The sequence below is a fragment of the Ipomoea triloba genome, chromosome 1 (genome assembly GCF_003576645.1).
Source record: "Ipomoea triloba cultivar NCNSP0323 chromosome 1, ASM357664v1".
NCBI classification, from domain to species: Eukaryota; Viridiplantae; Streptophyta; class Magnoliopsida; order Solanales; family Convolvulaceae; genus Ipomoea; species Ipomoea triloba.
Window position 1 is genome coordinate 3,168,813 of NC_044916.1, and position 21,713 is coordinate 3,190,525.

At 35.7% G+C, this 21,713-nt stretch overlaps 2 protein-coding genes across 2 annotated transcripts; both read right to left on the reverse strand.

Moving 5' to 3' along the window:
- Nucleotides 1–4,873: 4,873 nt before the first annotated feature.
- LOC116021587 (G-type lectin S-receptor-like serine/threonine-protein kinase At1g61550) lies at nucleotides 4,874–8,044 on the reverse strand. Its single transcript, XM_031262059.1, has 7 exons — nucleotides 6,671–8,044; nucleotides 6,488–6,589; nucleotides 6,166–6,377; nucleotides 5,881–6,091; nucleotides 5,537–5,771; nucleotides 5,303–5,456; nucleotides 4,874–5,221 (listed from the first exon to the last, which is right to left on the reverse strand). The coding sequence occupies exons 1-7, from the start codon at nucleotides 7,971–7,973 to the stop codon at nucleotides 4,916–4,918; spliced, it is 2,523 nt and encodes an 840-aa protein (XP_031117919.1). The 5' UTR covers nucleotides 7,974–8,044; the 3' UTR covers nucleotides 4,874–4,915.
- Nucleotides 8,033–15,768, reverse strand: LOC116033185 (G-type lectin S-receptor-like serine/threonine-protein kinase B120). Its single transcript, XM_031275945.1, has 17 exons — nucleotides 14,442–15,768; nucleotides 14,082–14,192; nucleotides 13,801–14,000; nucleotides 13,551–13,683; nucleotides 13,136–13,373; nucleotides 12,896–13,043; nucleotides 12,503–12,791; nucleotides 12,394–12,411; nucleotides 11,834–11,941; nucleotides 10,534–11,775; nucleotides 10,330–10,437; nucleotides 10,009–10,220; nucleotides 9,725–9,935; nucleotides 9,355–9,592; nucleotides 9,086–9,236; nucleotides 8,672–8,991; nucleotides 8,033–8,077 (listed from the first exon to the last, which is right to left on the reverse strand). Exons 1-16 carry the CDS (start codon nucleotides 15,766–15,768, stop codon nucleotides 8,689–8,691), a joined length of 5,037 nt encoding a protein of 1,678 aa, XP_031131805.1. The 3' UTR covers nucleotides 8,033–8,077; nucleotides 8,672–8,688.
- Nucleotides 15,769–21,713: the final 5,945 nt, after the last annotated feature.

The following is a 21,713-nucleotide window of genomic DNA, read 5'->3' on the forward strand; positions in this document are numbered from 1 at the left end:
TGAAATGCACTTCACAGCTTTATTTTATTTACTTTAATAATGTCATTAATTAATTATTGTATGTACTATTCTATTCAGAACTTGATCTATTTTAGTCTTCTAAAATATTAAAATAGATACAAATTTGATGCATTGCTGCGCAAAATTGAAAGTCAATAATTAAAGTGTGTAAAAGCATGATTACGATTTGGTTTGAACTAAACTGTCTACTATTGGAACCAAACCTAAATTCATAAGGTTTTAGTTATTAAATAAGGAAATTAATGAGTCCATTGGAAAAAAAAATGATATACATAAGTGACGATCCCCCCTGGGCCAGCTCCCGTGCCTCCCGGAGCGAACGTGGGTGGATCCCGGACCGTTAAACGGACGGAGAGAAAAACCCTGTAAATTTACCAAAAAAAAAAAATAGTCGAGAGACCGTTTCAATGATTTACTCTTATATATATATGGACTAATAGTTTAATATTCTTATAGGAGAGGGTCCTTTAAGTTTCCTAGAGAATGAGTGATTGAAGAACAGTTCAATTTTTTTTATGGTAGAATTTTTTGTTGGCTCTAGTTTTCAAGACTTAACCGGCCAATTCGACCTCTTTCAACTCAAATTACAAATCATTGGTAAAAGATCCTCGATTTTTTAAAGCAAGGTTGAAATTAGATTGAAGGATTTATTTGGTTGATTTGGAATATGGAAAGAGAGGGCAAGGGCATGTAGACAAAGCAAATGGACCCCTCTTCTAAGAGTTAGATTAGAAGATTAGATTGGTAGTCATGGGTAGGTTTAAGTTTGATCAAATCTCCATTCAATCAAACGGTGTCCAAATTCAAATTTGGGAATAAAGTTGATCACATATTTATTTATTTATTTATTGTTTTTTTTTTGGGATGAAAGGGGAAGAGAGATCCCAAAACCGATCCTAATTATCGATTCTCAAGATACTCTTGTCTTTCACAAGGCTCTCCATAATGCTGTTGGGAGGCCTCTCAAGCTCAATCTAATCACATCACTTCTTAATCGCAAATTTAGCAAGGCAATCAACCACAATATTATGATCACGAAAAATATGGGTAATTTTAACCCCCCACTCTTTCTTTATTTTTGTTTTTGATAATATAGGTTTTCCGATTTCACTGGACTATATCATGAACTCCATAAACTTATTATCAGGTCTATAAAAAAGAAAATTGTAAATTTAATTTTAAAATCAACACCAAATTATATATTTATGTGCACATAAAATTCAACTCAAACGAAACTTTCAATGTTAGTAAGGAATCAAACCACACACTACACTGGACAAATATTTTCATTAATCAAGAAAAAAAAAAAAAAAGTGATCTCACCCGACCCGGATGAGGTCTTTAGCTAAATTATTTGATGAGGAGATTCCATGACTAAAAAGTCATAAATTTCATCTCATTGTAAATATCAATATGATTCTAAAATGTTTATATAGTCTATATGATAATGACACTTAAATATATAGATAGTTACGGTTGGACTGTTTACACCCTTGAAAGGGGTGCGATTTTTTTTAATGGCGTGAAAATTTGTAACTTTTTTTTTTTAAATTTATTTACGCATAATGCAAGACTTGTAATGAGTATGGAGTTTTGGGATGTGTTTATGTAGATAAAGGAATAGTAGACGTCGACTTGAGTAGAGTTTGGATAGTCGTGAAATACTCGTATCCACTACTCGATACATGTGTGTATATTAATTATTAGTTTTGTTGCATTGTTTTTATGAATTTTTATGAAAATTTCATGTTGTGTTGAACAAATTTGTATAACCGATTATGTATTACATTAACTTATGTATTAGACAAAAATATTTAAATTTATCTCCTTAAAAAATATACTCCATATTAAACAGGATTCAAGATCAGATGGGCCGGGTATGGGTACCTACAGGTAATGTTAGTTAAACATGAGTATTGTTCTATTGGGTTTGGACGATGAGAACTGTGCGTTTATATTAACAAAACTTGATTATAAGAGTACATGCATAGGGATATATATACAGGAGATATCATAAGAAGATTATGGTAGGGAAAGTAGGATAAGTAGTTGTGACTCAATTAGCCTTTTGAGAAAAGAAATTATACCAAATAGCTATCCGCTAACAGCTAATTTACCAAACACTTTTCTACAATTAGCTAATATTATCAATTAATTATACCTTCTAACCCAATCAGTTAACAAAACCAGCAAACAACCATTTACCAAACAGGACCATAAGGTTGAATATCGCATGATGTGTGCAGAAGATTGAATAATAATTGGAATCTGAATTAATTAGTTAGGTATAATATATGAATATAAGGTTGAATATTTGAAGGTTTGTGTGTGTATATATTATAGAGATATTGATGGTCAATTGCGGGATAGGTTAGCTCCAACTAACATATCAAGCCACGGAGTTCAATACATGCAACATATTATTATTGTGTAAACATAGATATCACGTTCACATGTTGCAGTTTTTCTCAGGGCTTCAAGCTACTATTGTATATTCAATTATTCATCCCTCAATATTTTAACAAATATGGTCCAACCCCATAATTGTTTATCAAATTTAGAAAGTTAAGGATGTGATTTGTGAACTGAAAATGAGTATAATCTCTACGTTTGAGTTACAATTGGAAAAGATGTAATTATAAAAGTCAACTTTCGGTGTCAACCAACAAAGAGAAAGACGTGCTACACGTCCTTCAATGAAGCATATTGCATTTTTCTCTTAATTTTATTACATGAACTTTCAAATTTTACTTCCTGATGTGATGAGTCTGATAAGCTGTTTTTATTACGTGGATCACAATATAAATGTCTATAATTTATTGTATGGAGTAAAGGTTAAGAGTAGAAAATGGGAATATACACCACACATAGTATTTTCCTTTTTTCTCCCCAAATGAAAACACGGGTAAAGGGTGATGATTGATTAAATTCATTTATTTAGATTCATCAACAGTTAAAATTTTTAATAAAAAATGAATTAATTTTATAATTATTAGAGCAATCTCATATGTTATTTTTTGAAGATTTTTTTTTAATGGACGGAAAAGAGGGTGAGTTAGAGGAGAGAGAAGGGAGAAAAAGAAAAAAAAAAAATTAACTTAATTTTTTGTGGGTCCTAAAACAGAAAAAATAAAAGTAAAAATAAAACCAACTATCCTTGATGCACCAACAACGAGTGCATTGCACATGCCATCTGGACTCATTATTGCGTATTCTTTTTTTGGCAATTGTTCTTTTTTTTTTTTTTTCTTTCTTTTCCTCTCCCCACCCCATTTTATGTGGTTGTCAAAAACTTTTAAAAAATTTACAATTGATGAGGATGCTCTTACAAACTTTCGTTTGTAATATTTTTAGAACTGACTCGCCTTTTTTTTTTTTAATAACCCTCGATCGTCAGTCTACCTAAATAAATATATCATATTCGTTCTCACTTTTTATCTAAGAATATGTTCTCACTTTTTATTGGTGTTTTGTTTTTGTTTATTTGTTTTGGCACAAAGGGAAAATCCCTCCCCGTAAAGTTCTCCACACCACGACTTGACAAAATTGTGGAGTGATAAATTACTGTGACTCAACGGCACCAAAAGTGGAAGAACATGCCTAGTGCCTATAAAAAGTTACCCATACAAAAGGGTAAATTACATACCACACTAGGGCTACTACGATTTATGTTTATTTATTTTCATTGTGGGTGTGTGTGTTGGGTTGGGTGGAGGAGGATTTAAGAGGTTCATATGGGGACCTATACCATTTAATTATTTTTTTTGGGTACTATTGACTCTGTTACAATGTAATATCTGTTCATAGTAACTTTTCTCAACCAAATGAAGCACAAAGAGCCTACTTTTCTCAACCAAATGAAGCACATGTAATATCCATTCATAGCAACTTTTCTCAACCAAATGAAGCACAAAGAGCCTACTTTTCTCAACCAAATGAAGCACATGTAATATCCGTTCATAGCAACTTTTCTCAACCAAATGAAGCACAAAGAGCCTAATATCTGTTCATAGCAACTTTTCTCAACGAAATGAAGCACAAAGAGCCTACTTTTCTCAACCAAATGAACCCACCCCATCTCATATGGGGATGCAACCGGGTGCCACTAGATCACACTGTCTTTTACTATATAACTATTTAAGGACTGGTTTTGTGTTTTGAACACATTTTCACTTTTCCAAAATATTTTGAGGTCATTTTTGTAATTAAAAAAGTTTTCATAATTTTGCTCTGACCTCTATACTTTCTTTATCGTGTTATATATCATTAAAATGCATTATTTTTAAGTATAAAATTAATATATATATATATATTTATTTATTTATTTATTTATTTATTTATTTATTTGTACATTTACCTCACATTTCATATTTTATACATGCAACTTCAACAATAATTTTTGTGGTTTTGACTTATGAGTTAAGAGGCTAGGTTTAATGAATTAAAACCAAAAAGTACTACGGAGTAGTATTTAATTAATGTCATGACCAGAAGGGTTGGTTGGTAACACAATTAAGTATGCAGAGTAGATTCTAGATTGTTTATAATACAACATATAGATACATAGTTGGTGGATGGACCACCTCAAATATTAGATCATGACTCATGACCCTGACCTAAAAAAGGTGCCATGTGCCGATTAAGGTAGAAGAATGTTCTGTCCCAGACATGGCTGGTTTTTGGTCTGTTGTTTGGTTGCTGCAATTTTCATGGATTTTGGTGGCTTAAAAATTCCTATAACGCTGTTCCGTCTCAATTAAAATATTAAATTAATATCAATTATAAACATCAGACTTCTTAGAAAATAGTCATCTCATGACATATTCACGCAGCATATAGTCGTTGCAACAAAATTAGGGAGAGCTTCCTTCTTCAAGCCAAAGAACAAGAAATCTTAATTAGCTGAATTCATATCTGCAGGAGTGGTTTCATTCTTGGAGTGGGCATTACTTCTATGTGACTTGGAATCAGAATCCAAAAAGCTTTGGATTGTGAATGTTGGCTGTTTAGGCTGAGGAATATCTGTTTCACTGCACAACATCAGCACTACATTTGACATTGTTGGCCTGTCTGAAACATGGTCCTGCACACAAAGCAGCCCTATCCTTATGCACCGCAGCGCTTCTGTAAACGAACACGAGCTGGTAATTGATTCGTCTATCAGCTCAACTTCCCTGCTTTCGCTCCATAATTGCCATGCCTGAAACATTTTCAAGAACATAGATGAAAATTTTCAAACTTGGGAAATACTATAATCTCTTGTCTGAAATGATGCACTTACATAACTGAGGAGGCTGAAATGTTTTTCATCATGGTTATAGAATCCACAGTTTCTCCTGCCGCTAACGATCTCCAACAGTAATACCCCGAAGCTATAAACATCAGATTTCTCGGAAAATTGTCCTCCTATGACATATTCCGGTGACATATAGCCACTGCAACACACGGGGGTTTCAGAGTTAATTTACTTAAACATTTCATACATAAAAAACCATGATTATCGAAGGAGGCTTACAAGGTTCCCATAATCCTTTGAGTAAATAGCTCTTCTGTCACCCTGATTGGCCTTGCCAGCCCGAAGTCCGAGATTTTTGGATTCATGTCCATATCCAACAGAATATTGCTTGCCTTGAGATCCCGGTGAATAATCCTTAAACAAGAATCGCGGTGAAGATAGAGAAGCCCTCTGGCTACACCTTGAACTATTGTGATGCGTTTTGCCCAATCAAGCTGTACTTTTTTCGTTTGATCTAACCACAGTTATATATACACAATGCATTGAACAAAAGTAAGGAAATTATTAGTTAATCAAATATGGAGGAAACAATTTTCCAGAACTGATTAAGCAAAGATTTTTACCAAAGAGAAAGCTATCCAAGCTTTTATTTTTCATATGCTCATAGACCAGTAACTTCTCTTCCCCATGAATGCTGCAGCCTAAAAGCCGAACGAGATTCCTGTGCTGGAGTTTGGAGATCAGCAAGATTTCGTTCTTGAACTCTTCAACACCTTGTCCAGAATGAGCAGAAAGCCGTTTTACTGCAATTTCCTGGCCATTTCCCAGTATCCCCTACAAGAATTTCATTGTAATCTTTCATTACCAGTTTCTGCAATGTCTAGAGCACACTCGAGATCCATTGTTACCTTGTAAACGGAACCAAATCCTCCTGCACCAAGCTTGTTATCGTTGCTGAAATCGTTGGTAGCTGCTGCTAGTTCATCAAAACCGATCATTGGCAACTCTGATGAATCACTAGGGAATGCGTGAATTCCCTGCAACTCTTCTCCTGTGATGTCTCTTTCATTCCGAGCCTTTCCCATAAAAAATAGATCTTTGATCCTTTCTCTTCTTCCTCCTGAGTTTTCTCGTTTTTATTAGATTGGTGTGTATAGATGTATTTGCAGTCACATCAATGAAGATTAATGTTAAAGTCAATTAGCTCTAGAGTTTATGAAAGTGTTATACCTTTTCGGTTTGCTCTCCAAATGCAGGTCATATATATCAAGATTCCCAAAACGACAGCACTCGTTAAACCAGCAATGAGTGCTATCCTTCTCTTATCTTCACCTGAAAAATATCGAGAATAAAGAAACAATGGTGCCATATGTATCTTCTTGACAATATGGTGAGAAAGAACGAAAGAATTACCAAATTCAGAACTAGAAAGGCGAAGATACAGATCCTCTCCTGCAAGTGAGAACTGGAGAACATCGATTAGGCTCGATGTCCAAACCATACAGCGAATTCCTTGTGGAAATGCATAAGCCACACAAGAACAGTTTTCCAAACACCATTGCCTGCAGCCTTCCATGTCTTGATCGAACAAATATATGAAATGGTCGGGCAATTTCATCTCAGTTAGCTTAAAAAACGTGTCGTTTTTGGAATTCTTGGAGGCCATGCTACTCCTATCTGGTTCACATAGAAGCTCAGCCCGCCTAACACAGCCACGGGTCCAATTCCCTTCACTCCATTCCTCTCTTGACTTGGGTATAAAACCTCTTAAGCACTCGCAAAATGGAGACTTTTTCTTATCACAAACACTAAACGGTCCACAAGTTCCATAAACATCACAAATATGGTCTGGTGCTTCAAAGTCGACGACCCACTCTTTCCTTTTATCATTCCACTCATCCATCTGCAACGAGCCCGATGGTTTTATAGAGACGATCACAACATAGGACGCGTTGAACATATTGAAACTTAAATAGGCAGTTCCCTGATTATTATCCTGGACAAGATTCATCCCTTTGGCATATCCACTAGCCTGTCCTGGAATGCCTATGAATCTCCATCCATTCCACGGGCCACTTCTCCAATAAGGCTTTGAATTATTACCCCAAGTGAATACTTGAGGTGGCTTTTCTTGTGAAAGACCAACTCTGAAGTTTCTCGGTGATGGATCATCTTCCGATTTCCAGGAAGACAATTCTTGTTTCACTCCAGCCCGGATATCATATCCCAGACGCATTCCTGAAATAATCGTGTCACACGGGTAATTGAAGCTATTCCACAGAAGCACTCCCATGGCAGTGTCTCTAAGAATGAGCTCTCCTTTGTCTGTAAGCACTGCAATTGTGCTGCTATTAGACTGGATGGAGACATTTGTGGACCAAACTGTTTTTTGTTTCCCATCCACGAGTCTTATGTTCCCATCGCTTCCAATCTTCAAACTCGCAGCAGAATCATTAGCCAGAAGAGGATTTTCTCTGTTCGCGACCCATAATATCCTACGAACAGTAATATTCTTGTGCCACAATCCAATATACAGCTTTCTGGAACGCCCAGGACTAAAGAACCCCAACTCAAATACTTCACCAGCTGAAACAAGACTCTGGTTTACAGAGAGTTGTCGGGATCGAGTTAAGGTATCATCTGCAGTGCAATATTCTGTCAAAAGGATCAACGCACACAAGACAGAAAAAGCAAACAACTTCCAGTTTCTTGCCATTCTATTTGCTTCTCTGTGGCACTGTTCTTCTTTCAGCCTAAAATCCCCATTATGATAACCTTTGACCTTCTTATTTTTCTGGGGACTTGTTCAATTTCTTCTACCTTAAAAAACATAGAGGAATGTGTCTCTTCATATATATTACATTATCACAATAACCTAACAGTCCCATCAAGTGATGCATGAACCAAGGGGTGGCATTATATAATCTGAAGTGACCAAAAAAGTAAGTTCAATTATGTTATTTACAAAGTGTTGACTGTTAAACACCCCTCTAATGTATCTTGTAGCCAATCAAGACTGTTTACCAATCAAGTTTCACTTTTTTTTTGTTCGACCTAATCACCATTATACAATGAATTGAACACAAGGAAGGAAATTAGTAATGTTCAAGTAAACTAAATGTGCAGTCTTTAAATTATTAATCCAAGTATATATTCTATAGCTACCAGAAATGAATTTCAGCAGAAAATACGTTGCTTTCTATGGGGAATAAAAAAATGCAATGACTTTGAACAGATTATTTTATAGCCAGTGAGCCTGTGACTTTCACACCTCAGTGAGGAATTCAGGTCATTTTGGAAAGAAAAGAACTTGAAAGCAATTACACATTCTAGGAAGCATCGTAAACGTTGTAGATATATTTAATTCAAACTCAAGAACATGAAATCTTAGCTGAATGAAGGAGCGGTTTCTACCCGCATTTTTGAACCGATCACCGGCCTTCAATCACTGAAACACTGATTTCATTCCTGGATTGGGCGTTATTTCTGTCTGTCCTGGAATCAGAACCCAACAAGGTTTGGATTGTGAATGTGGGCTGTTTAGGCCGGGGAATGTCTGTTTCACTGCACAACATCAGCACCACATTTGACATTGTAGGTCTGTCTGATGCATGGTCCTGCACACAAAGCAGTCCTATTCTTATGCACCGTAGTGATTCTGTAAACGAACACGAGTTGGAAATTGATTCGTCTATCAGATCAACTTCCCTGCTTTCAATCCATAATTGCCATGCCTGAAACAGTTCAACAAAATAAATAAATAACAATTAAATAAAGTAAGATTCATGTTTTTAAAATAATGCTGCTAATCTAAAATGATGCACTTACATAACTGAGAAGGCTTATATGCTCTTCATGGCTATTGAATCCACAGTTTCTCCTGCCACTGACAATCTCCAACAGTAATACTCCAAAGCTATAAACATCGGATTTCTCAGAAAATAGTCCGCCTATGACATATTCCGGTGACATATAGCCACTGCAACAAATCGGTTCCAGATTTTATTTTAGCATTTAATTTCATCTACATACATAACATCACTACATCAGCTTTTGGTTAAAATTTTTAAAAACCATGATCATTGAAGGAGGCTTACAAGGTTCCCACAACCCTGTGAGTATTTGCTAGCTCTTCTGTCACTCTGAATGGTCTTGCCAACCCAAAGTCCGAAATTTTTGGATTCATGTCCATATCCAACAAAATATTGCTTGCCTTGAGATCCCGATGAATAATCCTCAAACAAGAATCGCGGTGGAGATAGAGAAGCCCTCTGGCTATACCCTGAATTATGTTGAAGCGTTTTGCCCAATCAAGCTGCAATCTTTTTGTTTTATCTAATCACAAGTATATTGAAAAAAGAAGGGAATTAGTATTTGGTAAACAAAATGTAGAGTTATAGAAGAAATGCTCAACTGAAAGAACTGAAAAGTCAGTAATATGATACTCCTGATTAAGCAAATATTTACCAAAGAGAAAGCTATCCAAGCTTTTATTTTTCATATGCTCGTAGACCAGTAACTTCTCTTCCCCGTGAATGCTGCAGCCTAATAGCCGAACAAGATTCCTGTGCTGGAGTTTGGATATCAGCAAGATTTCATTCTTGAACTCTTCGACGCCTTGTCCAGAATGAGCAGAAAGCCGTTTTACTGCAACTTCCTGGCCATTTGCTAGTATCCCCTACATGAATTTCACAGTAATCTTTCATCGCCAGATTTTTAATGTCTACCGTACACTTAAGATCTATCATTACCTTGTAAACGGAACCAAACCCTCCTGCACCGAGCTTGTTATCATTGCTGAAATCGTTGGTAGCAGCTGCTAGTTCATCAAAACCAATCATTGGCAACTCCGATGAATCACTAGGTAATGCATGAATTCCTTCCATTTCTTCTCCTATGATGTCTCTTTCATTCTGAGCCTTACCACCCAAAAATAGATCTTTGATCCTTTTTCTTCTTCCACCTGATTTTTCTCTTTTTTATTAGATGTGTGTATAGATGTATTTGCAGTTGCATCAATGAAGATAATATCATTTTCAATTAGTCCTTAAGAGTTCATGAAAATGTTATACCTTCTTGGTCCGCTCTCCTCCTGCAGATCATATAAATCAAGATTCCCAAAAGGATAGCACTTGCAACTGTTGCCAAACTAACAATGAGTATTATCTTCCTCTTATCGTCTCCTGAAAAGCATAGAAAATAAGGAAATGGAGATAAAAAAGTATTAAAACAAGAAACAAAAGTATCATATATATATGAAAGAACTATGAAATTACCAAATTCAGAATTCGCAAGACGAAGGTACAGATCCTCTCCTGCATATGAGAACTGCAGAACATCGATTAGGCTCGATGTCCAAACCATACAGCGAATTCCCTGTGGAAATGCATAAGCCACACAAGAACAGTTTTCCAAACACCATTCCCTGCAACCTGCCATGCCTTTATCATACAAATATACGAAATGATCAGGCAATTTCATCTCTGTTAGCTTAAAAAATGTGTCATTTTTAGATTCATTGGGGGCGATGCCACTCCTACGCTGTTCACATAGAAGTTCAGTCTGCCTCATGCAGCCACTTGTCCAATTCCCTTTACTCCATTCCTCTCTTGACTTGGGTATAAAACCTCTTAAGCACTCGCAGAATGGAGACTTTGTCTTATCACAAACACTAAAAGGTCCACAAGTTCCATAAACATCACATAAATGGCTGGGTGCTTCCCAGTTGAGGTCCCATGCATTCGTTTTATCATCCCACAGATTGATCTGCAACAGGCCTGATGGCCTTATAGTGCCAATCGAAACATAGGACCTGTTGAAGGTGTTGAAACTTAAATAGGCAGTTCCGAGATTATTATCTTGGATGAGATTCATCCCATTAGAATATCCAGTATACTGCTCTGGTATTCCTATGAATTTCCACCCATTCCACGGGCCACTTCTCCAATATGGCGTCGAGTTATTAATCCAAGTGAATGCTTGAGGTGGCGTTTCCTGGGAAAGACCAACTCTAAATTTTCCCCGTGATGGATCATTTTCTGATTCCCAGGATGACAATTCTTGTTTCGCTCCAGCCCTGACATCATATCCCAGATTCATTCCTGGAATAATCGTGTCAGTAGGGTAATCGAAACTATTCCACAGAAGCAATCCTGTCGAAGACTCTTTAAGAATGAGCTCTCCTATGTCTGTAAGCACTGCAGTTGTGTTACTACTGGAATGGATGGAAACATTTGTTGACCAAACTGTGGTTTGTTCCCCATCCACAAGTCTTAGGTTCCCATCTCTTCCAATCTCCAAGCTCGAGGCAGAATCATTAGCCACGAGAGGGTTTTCTCTATTTGCAACCCATAGAATCGAACGAGCAGGAACATTCTTGTACCACAGTCCAACATACAGCTTTCTGGAATTACCAGGACTAAAGAACCCCAACTCGAACATCCCACCAGCAGAAACAAGACTCTGGTTTACCGAGAGTCGTTGGGATTGGGTTAAGGTTTGTTCTGCAGTGCAATATTCTGTTAAAAGAATCAAGGCATGTGAGAGAGAGAGAAAACAAAACTTCAATTCTCTTGCCATGCTTGCTACTAGCTCTGTGAAGCGTGAACCATACTTCTTTCAGCCTAAAATCCTTAAGCCAGTCAACCATCACTAGTTTAATGGCTTCTGATACTGTTCTTTTTCCTGTGAATTGGGGCATCACTTTGTTAATTTATTCACAAAATGCTGACTGTTAAACACCCTCCAAATCTCTAATATATTGCAGTCAATCAGAACAGTTATATAAAAATGCTAAACTAAGTACCTAGTTATCTGTCAAGCTTTTTCGACGGATCATTAGTTCTGCTTTAATGGTCAAAATGTCAAGTATTCTATAGCCTACCAGAATTGAATTTCAGCAGAAAAGATGTCAGTTTCTATGGGGAATAAAGAAATGCAATGACTTTGAACAAATTTATGTTATTTCATTGGATAGATCAAACTTTACAGTAAACCTTAATGGAGATTACATCCTAGTCATTCATTAATCAACAATTGGTATTGTCAAATCAGCTATGGACATGTTTTTTACACATATCAACAGAAAGCTCAAATTTAACTCGAACCATTTCTGGTATATATTGTAAACAGCTTACTGTCATCTGCAGCTAATTCTGTCCAAAGAACAAGTCTTTTTCTTTAGAATATATCAGTAGATATATGTCGATGATGGTGAGAGTAAATATTATCTACCGACAATCATACTGATGGTTATATTGTTGAAAGACGGGATATCACCAGTCTGATTCCACACCTCAGTCTCGGGAACTCTTCTCATCGAGGTATAAGTAGGTGGTCTTGGCAACGGGAGAGTGAGATTATCTGTCTCCAAGAACAACACCACAGATGACATGTTCGGCCTGTGTACTGCCAAATCTTGCACGCAGAGCAGGGCTAGATGTATGCATCTCAACACTTCTTCGGGCACACATGAATCGGAGAGGGAAGGATGCATTAGGTTCATTGGTTTACTATCGTCCCATAGATCCCATGCCTATAAAATTTCCATATAAAGAAACTCAGAATGTGAAGAAAAAAATGGAGATCCTACTGTTTATGAAGTACTCAATTAAGAAATAAAGTTGGTTTTAGGCATACATATCCAATAATGCCCAAGTGCTCGCCAGAGCGAAAACTGGTGTTCCTTCGCCCGCTAATGATCTCCAATAGCAGGACTCCGAAGCTGTAGACATCTGATTTAACGGAAAATAGGCCTTCCATTGCATACTCAGGAGCCATGTAGCCGCTACGTAAAAACATAGGAAGATAATTAAGGCAATGTTGCTACTGAAAGGGCAATGGGATATTCTGAAAAACTCTGATACGACGAGTACTTACTATGTCCCTACAACCCTGTTTGTATTTCCTTCGTTTTGGTTCCCGCCAAATATTCTGGCCATACCAAAGTCCGAAATCTTAGGGTTCATCTCTTCATCCAGCAAAATATTACTAGCCTTTAAGTCCCTATGAATTATTCGAAGCCTTGAATCGCGATGGAGATAAAGCAGCCCTCTCGCAACCCCTTCGATAATTTTGAAGCATTTACTCCAGTCTAACTCTGGACGCTTTGAGGAATCTGTCATAAATTCACCAACAAGAACAATTATACATGAACAACCCTAGTTGATGAACTGCCACAAAACAACTATAAAATTCTATGAAAACTGAAACTTACCAAACAGAAACGAGTCTAAGCTTTTATTGGACATGAACTCATAGACTATCATTTTTTCTCCTCCTTCAACGCAGCAGCCTAGAAGTTTGACAAGGTTTCGATGTTGTAGCTTGGCGATTAGCGTGAGTTCATTAGTGAACTCCTGAACGCCTTGTACAGACTTTCTCGAGAGCCTCTTCACAGCAATTTCTTGACCACATGGTAGAATACCCTAACCACAAAACAAATGCATATATAGTAACTTAGTTCAAGCCAATTAGACTTTTCATTAAAACCGCACTTTCCAAACTTTTCACATCCATACAGATCTGGTATGACGAAAGCTCACCTTGTAAACGAGGCCGAATCCACCTTGTCCAAGCTTGTTTTCAAGCGAAAAGTTGTTAGTAGCCGCAGCCATACTGCTGAAGCTGAAAAATGCCAAGGCCGATGTAGTTCCTTGTGGCGGTTCAGCATTTCCTGATAAATCCGTAAAGAATTCCCCACTAGCGAGTAGATCAGGTATTCGATTTTCACAGCTCCTCCTGGCTGCTATAAAAGGATAACTTATTGAAGCAATAATTTAACTAAAGTTGTGAAATATGTAGTCTTGATTTTCACAAATTTTACCATGGAGTTCAGCTTTGCGAGTAAATAGATACCAAACTGACAAGCTGACAAGGAAGATCAAAGCTACTGCAACTGAGACTGTAACAATTAAGGCATTCCTTGTCCTATCACCTGCTGAAAGGAAATTAATTTGTAGACATTAAAGTTAGAAACTTGATATGTTCCCTAGCAATTATTATTCTTGAAAATGTAAAGCCATTGAATACCAATTAAATTGTAGTTTCAAGCAGATCACTGGTAACTAAACACATTAGAAAATTCAGATAAATGGCATTAAATTGCTGGTCTGATATGTTCCAATTCCTTTCTACTAATGGAACACGAATGAACAACACGAACGAAAAGGAAATAACAGCTTACCGAATTCATGAACAACACGAATGAAAAGAGTGCTCCCACCGTCGCCAAATTGCTGCATATCAACCAAGTCTCGCCTCCAAATCATGCAGGGGATTCCACTCACAAAAGCATAAGCGGTGCACGAGCAATCCTCTTTGCACTTCCTCTCACAGGCCGCGCCACTTCCAGCGCTCTCCTCTACCTCTGCAAAATCGGGCAATTTGACGTTATCCACCTTAAGGAACCCTTCCTTCCTCCCACCACTCCCAAGACCACTGCCATTTCTTTGGCACTGCAATTCAATCCTCCTTGTGCACCCCCCTGACCAGTTCCCTAAACTCCACTGCCTTGGATCACTCGGCACAAACCCTTTTATGCACTTGCAAATACTCGAGCTAGAAGCATCACATCTCGCAAATTTGCCACACTGATTGTACAGATCACAAGTGCTAGAAGGCTGCATTTGGATTGTTTTCCATCTTTTCGCGCTTTCCTCCCACCTTTCTTTAGCCTCATTCCCATTCCAAACTATCTTGAAATGTACCAAATGAGAAGCATTGGACAAGGTGTATGTGAAATACACCTTTCGGCCATCGTTTTCGTTGTACAGCTTGAAACCATAGAGATAATCAGCTCTCATACTGGGAACTCCTAGGAACTCCATTCCATTCCAATGCCCGCTTCTCCACCGCCGTTTTCCCCCTTCCCACACCACAATCTGTGGGGGTTTCCGAGTGTCAATTCCTAATGAGAATTTCCCAGGAAAAGGGTTCCTGGAATTGGTCCAAGAACTCAGGATTTTCTGCTCTATAACTGATGCATTTAAGTACACTTTCATTTCCGGCAAGAATGTGTCTGTGGGGTGGGAAAAGCTCTCCCACAAAACCAATCTACTCCGCAGGCCATTCCCGTGGTCGGGCCGGCGAAGAACAAGATTCCCACTGTCAAACAGGACAGCAAAAGATTCCTTGGACGGTACAAACACACCACTCGACCATACAACGTTGTTCTCTCCATCTAAAACCGCTAAATTCCCGTCGTTTAAAATGGTTAAAGCTCCGTTCTTGTCTTCTATTGGGTTCTCTCTATTAGCCACCCAAATAACCGACTCCGATTTTGACGGAATCCCATTGTACCAAATTCCGACGTACCTTTTACTCGTCCCCGGCGGGCTGAAGAATCCCAGGGCGAATTTTTTCCTGCCGGAAACAATGGTGTCTCCATCTCTGATCACCTTGCCCGGTCCAATTTGGTTGGCGGCTAAACAAAATGGAGAAAAACAAAGCAGCAAGGACCAGGAGAAAGTGAAAAAGGCGCAACCTTTATGGAGCCTGGAGCCAGTAGCCATTGCGGAGATTCAAGAAAACAACGTTTGGGATATCCTAGACAGATGTTAAGGTGATTCAAGAATGAATGGAGTTCATGGGACTAAGGAGTGTGGTGACAAGGTCCGAGGTTTCGGTTACTAATATGTAATCCGACGATTCTGTGGTTTTGAATCGTTGTCGTGTTGCGGTAGTGGTGAGTGAGTGGTGACTCCCCCGAATTTAATACGGAGAATAACCAAGACATTGACCTTCTACTCTACTACTGGAAAACAACCCCTGCGGTCTTGCTTGATCAAAGCGCCGCATTTTCCATCTGTCTTTTTTGTGTTTTTTTTTTCTGGGTTTGGTCTATTATTGCCTAATTGGTCAAATCATTCTTGTTTTTATTACCACATATGAATAATAAACAGGACAGGTAAAATAAGACAAATGAAATACTATATTATGTAAAGTTGAATTGTAAATCACTCCAGTCAAACATAGTTAACTATATAAACACATAAAATAGAATGAATTAGAATATGGGAGTATTATTTTTTCAAGTATACTAATGCAACTCAATTGCCAAGAGTTGATTCAAATTAATTTTTTTTTCTTCTGAATTTGGGCAATTACAAACCAAATTATTAGTATTTTGGCTAAAAAGTACTATTACACAACTAACATAATTTTACCCAAAATCAATTATCGAAATAAACGTAATAATTTTAGTACAAAAATGATACTGTATATTTTGTTTCAAGTATACTATGCAACTCAATTGCTGGAGTTGATTAAAATAACACTTCTATTTTTTATGTGGCAAAATAAAATCTCGTTTGATTGACAAATAAATGTCAAAATATGGTATTAAATGAGCATTAAATGTATCACCGTTTAATATTTAATTTATTCTATATTAAGAGAGATTTCATGAGAAAATATCTTCTTCTTTTTTAAAATAAAAACTTGTAAATTAGTCAAAGACCTTGGTATAGCGGTATGGAGTGACTCTCCCAAATGGGAGGTCATGACTCATGAGTCATGAGTTTGAGCTTCAGTTGGGCGATATTGACTCGTTTTATTTCAGTAGGTTGAAAGAGTATATATGAACTGTTACTATATGTAACAGGGTCATAATACTATTATAAAAAATAAAAATAAAAAAGACTTGTAAATTAACTATCACGAATTCGAATTTTTGATAATTAGTAAGAAGTGAGTTTCTACTTTCTACTAGTACAATTTTACGGCATCCTATTTTTCCTATTTTATTCCTAATATTTTTATTTTATTAGTAATTGGCACAATTTATAATCTTTTGGATTCTTGAAAATGACAAAGTTGGTACAATGAAATAGCGTTTCACATGTTTAATTTGTATGTTCTGTCTTCCACCATACTCCATTTCTCTGGGAATTTTTTATTTTGAATAACGAAATAAACTCTCAATTATTATTTCAGATCATATATTAATAAACTTAATTTTTATATAATAATTGTAAATCACACAAAATACGTAAATAATTTTTTTTGAAGAAGCTTATGCAACGTGCTCGACTAAGAAATTATTGATAAGAATTAAACTCATAATCTTAAAAATATGAAAATCATATTTTACTTAGTTGGTCACCCTTTTAGGCTTCTCTAAGAATTTTGGTTGTTGCAGTGTCACAGTGTGGACACTGGACACCACCTCCATAACAATTTCTTCCATTATTTTTTCTTTGAAGAATTATTTCTTTTTCTTTCGTATAATGAAAGAGACGAAATAATTGAAGAAATAACCAAACGACGTGTCCGTGTCGACATGTTAGTGAAGTGGGAGAATCAAACATAATAATACCATCTTAATAATACAATATATGCCAATTGAATACAAGATATATGCTTGACATTATATATATTCTAATTTGTAATTATGGTCTACTAATGAATTATATGTTCATATAGTTGAATTCAATTACCTTATTATTTATAAGTTGGTGGGAGATACACGGCCATTATTTTTTAAAGAAATTTGTGTGATTAAGAAAAACATTTTACAAATTATAATCTTTTATGGAAATTTAACTGCAATACTGCATGCACATAATATATTAACTGCATACATAATATGCAGTTAACATATTATGTGTTTATAGTTATTAATTAAATAGTTATCAAACTATATGTTTTCAATTTATTTACAGACACATAATTTATTACTGAAGACACATAATATATTAACTCAAGACACATAATTTTTGAACGAAAGTCTACAATGCAAGGTGAACTATTATATGGTTCATGGATGGTATAATAATTGTTCATTCTTACGTAGGGGTGTGCAAATTTTGATTAAAACCAAAGTGATGAAACAAAATAAGAAGGTTAATGATCGAGTTCATAACTGAACTTTTTTTTTATTTGGTTAACAGTTTTTAGTCCTCACAAAATTTAATTAACAATTAATTTAGTTTAAAAATATCGATTAACCACACTACTTAATCGAAATTAAGCATCATCACTTTATGAATGTTTACATTATAAATTTATTAATATATCATGTTTATATTGATAGTATTAATGTCAACTGACACTAGACATAATTAAGGCAATTAATGAATTCAGATACAGAACTGATGAAATAATGAAAGGAGTGTAATTGCATGGAGCAAAAGAGCATCTCCATAAATGGTTTTTACTCAATTTTTAAAGAAGAAAAAATTACTTATGATTTTTTAATTAATGAGAGATACGATTTTTGTGGAATTTTTATACCTGTAAATGTTGTTTTTTATTTTTTGCGCACTTACCATGCACGCACCAGTTGGGCGCGTAAATAGACTATTTTTAAATTTTTTTTCTTTTTAATTCACTTTATGTTCCTTACTTTAAAGATTGCGAGTTTAATTATTGTAAATATTTTTTGATCAAATTTATTATATAAAATTTTCAGGTGCAGAATTTCCTCGAAGCATATTTTTAAATAATAATTACAAATTTTCTTAAAAGAAAAAATTGAGGATAATGTTTTAAATTGAAAGAGCATCATTATATCAGCCGAAACTTGGAACCTGGGATTCAGGAGATCACCTTTTGTCCCGTCGACGCGACATACATTTTTACACCAGCAGTCAACTCGCCGCCATCGCAGTCAAACTATCGTGAAACACGTTCTCATTAATCTCGTATGTTTGGTGAGGTGAGAAAACAAAAACATGACGTCAAAAATACAAAAATTATTAGAAAATTGCTTGCCTTTTAAGGAAACTGAAAAGGATGCCCCACGTGTGAACTCTTTTACCCACACTCAGTTACTAGGAATATAAGAATATTACACCTGACAAAAAGGTAGACTGGACCGACATTATATATATATATTCAAAATGTTATATTAGACTATCTTTGCCAAGGGCCTTGTGGTCCAGTGACATCAAACCTTTCTCTTTATATGGGAGGTGGTGGGTTCGAGCCTTGTGCTTCAATAGGTTGAGGAAGATCATTCAAAAAAAAAAAAGACTATCTTTAGAGCATCCTCATTCCCGTGGTGATTTTTTTTTTTTTTTTTTTTTTTTTTTTGGTTTTGATGTGTCAATCAAGAGAAAGAAGAGGAAAAGAGAAGAAGAAAAAACAAAAATAAAAGAAATATGAAAAACAAAAAAAATATCTGATTAACGCGTCCAATGAGCACGTGCACTGTCTGGGCAATATGGTGCTCCGCATGTGACCACATGCAAGCTTTAATTATACATGGTGGGACTCACTTTTATGAGAAAAAACTATCTCCTTGCATGAGGATTTTTTCTCTCTCCACTACCTCTCTCCTCCACATTAGCCACATTTCCTCCAAAACTACACCACAGTCCACTAATTCTTGAAAATTTAATAAAATTAGTATGTCACTTGTGTGATGCACGGACGTAAAGATTTAAAACTTTTAAATTATAATATGTTTTTAACACTTATAAAAAATAAAAATAAAATTTAAGATGATGATATGAGCTTTGGGCATTTATTATGTTGATGTGATTTAATAAAATTATGAATATAGGATGATAGGGAATATACCCTAGTATGCGACTTGTGTGTACTAAGGACTTGATCAGATCCGAATAACTATGCGTTATGGATACGTTATCAACTTGATCCGACCTCGGGAAAGTACTAACCAACCCTAATCCCACCTGATGATTGTTCTCTCTGTTACATTCAATTGTATTGGAATTAATGAATTTCTGATAATCTCATCAACCCCCCACCTGATGATTGTTCCCTCTGTTACATTCAATTGTTGTATTGGAATTAATGAATTTTGGATAATCTCATCAACCCCACCTGCTGATTGTTCCATTAATGAATTTCGGATAATCTCATCAACCCCACCTGATGATTGTTCCATTAATGAATTTCTGATAATCTCATCACCCCATGCCACCTAATGATTGTTCCCTTTATATATAATAAGCTTTCTTTATAAGCCCGAAGCTTTCTTTATGAGCCAGATAGTTATTGGCTAATCGTACGTGGACACCTCTCCGGTGGTGTACAAGTTGGCCCCACCCAGAGCATGAATAACACGTGGTGAGCAACTGTACCGTAAAGTAACCAATCACATATACAAATACGAATACCCGAGAGTATTTACACTATCGTAGGACTGTTCATACCTACTTTCTCAACCAAAAGCACGTAATTATTTTTTTTGTACTATTGACTCTATTACAATGTAGTATCTGTTTAGACTCAAACTCACCCCCTCTCATGTGGGGTGCAACCGGGTGCCATTAGACCACAAGGTCTTTGGCAGATCCGTAATTATTTAAAACAACTAATATTTTATTAGAAATGTAAAATAAATTTTTAAAAAACTTCTTGATAAACTACATTAGTTGTTTAAGTACAATTCCGTCTAGAGTTACCGCAAATCAAATTTGTGAGACCCAAAAGGATCATCATTTAATAGAATATATTATATATTACTTCCTCCGTCCCATTGTATGTGTCTGGTTCGGTTAACGAGGCCTGAGTGAAGTTATTTTTAATCCAAATTTTCATAATATTAAGTTTAGTATTAATATACAAAATTTATATATTTAGAAACTACACTAAAAGTACTATTAAACACAAAAAATCAAATTTAAATGAGACATAAAATGAGACAGATGAAGTATGACAAAATTGGTTTGACCAATGAATAGTAAGTATGACAAGTAAAATGAGACAAATGAAGTATATAATAACGAGTTTAGAGCAATCATTATTGCGTGGACCGTGACACACATAGCTGTGTGGACCATGATCTAAAAGCACATAAAATATATTATTCTAACTCATAAAATGCATTATCTTATCCTAAAAGTTCATTATTCTAACACATAAATCCGCAGAGCACAACTTTTTTTTTTTTTTTTTTACGTCAAAGTTCCACACAATAATTTAATTTGCCAGTTTATAGATGCTGCGCTTTGGGTTTGGGTTTACATTGAATCCCAAATAATCATCATTTATTGATCTAATGACTTAATGAATATGGCCCAACAGATTTGGAGTATTTTACTCTTCTTTTAAAAAAAAAAAATTTCTTTCCAAATTCCTCTATTTTCAGATTTAAAAAAAAACATTATACAGAGTTAATTGGATTTATAATAAAAATATTGGTTATATATAAAATTAAGATAGTGCAAAATTAACCAAAAATGCAAACTATAATGGCCAATATGTTCTCATTCAAGTATTATGTTCTGCTAGTTAAATAAATACATTGTACATAGATTAAAAATAATATAGCGTAATAGTTAAACGAGGGGGCAATATAATCTCATACTAAAATAAGACACTAAGTTTGTTAAACAATTTGATAAACACAAAATTCTAAGTTCGACTTCTTGCAAGGTTAGCTATAGGCAGCGTTGCTAAGATTATCTTATTGTCGCTCTTTGCTAAGCCAGTTATAAAGTGTGTTTAATTCAGAGTGCACTTTTGAGCCAAAGAATTGAAGGAT

What these genes read in the sequence shown, in the direction of transcription:
- LOC116021587 (XM_031262059.1), bottom strand. Translation starts at nt 7,973, where the DNA reads ATGGCAAGAAACTGGAAGTTGTTTGCTTTTTCTGTCTTGTGTGCGTTG. An exon ending in CTTGGATAGCTTTCTCTTTG is followed by an intron (nt 5,772 to 5,880) that starts GTAAAAATCTTT and finishes AACTGTGGTTAG; the next exon opens with ATCAAACGAAAAAAGTACAG. An exon ending in ATTTCAGCCTCCTCAGTTAT is followed by an intron (nt 5,222 to 5,302) that starts GTAAGTGCATCA and finishes AAAATGTTTCAG; the next exon opens with GCATGGCAATTATGGAGCGA.
- LOC116033185 (XM_031275945.1), bottom strand. Translation starts at nt 15,768, where the DNA reads ATGGCTACTGGCTCCAGGCTCCATAAAGGTTGCGCCTTTTTCACTTTC. An exon ending in ACTTGGGCATTATTGGATAT is followed by an intron (nt 12,792 to 12,895) that starts GTATGCCTAAAA and finishes GAAATTTTATAG; the next exon opens with GCATGGGATCTATGGGACGA. An exon ending in CTTGGATAGCTTTCTCTTTG is followed by an intron (nt 9,593 to 9,724) that starts GTAAATATTTGC and finishes ACTTGTGATTAG; the next exon opens with ATAAAACAAAAAGATTGCAG.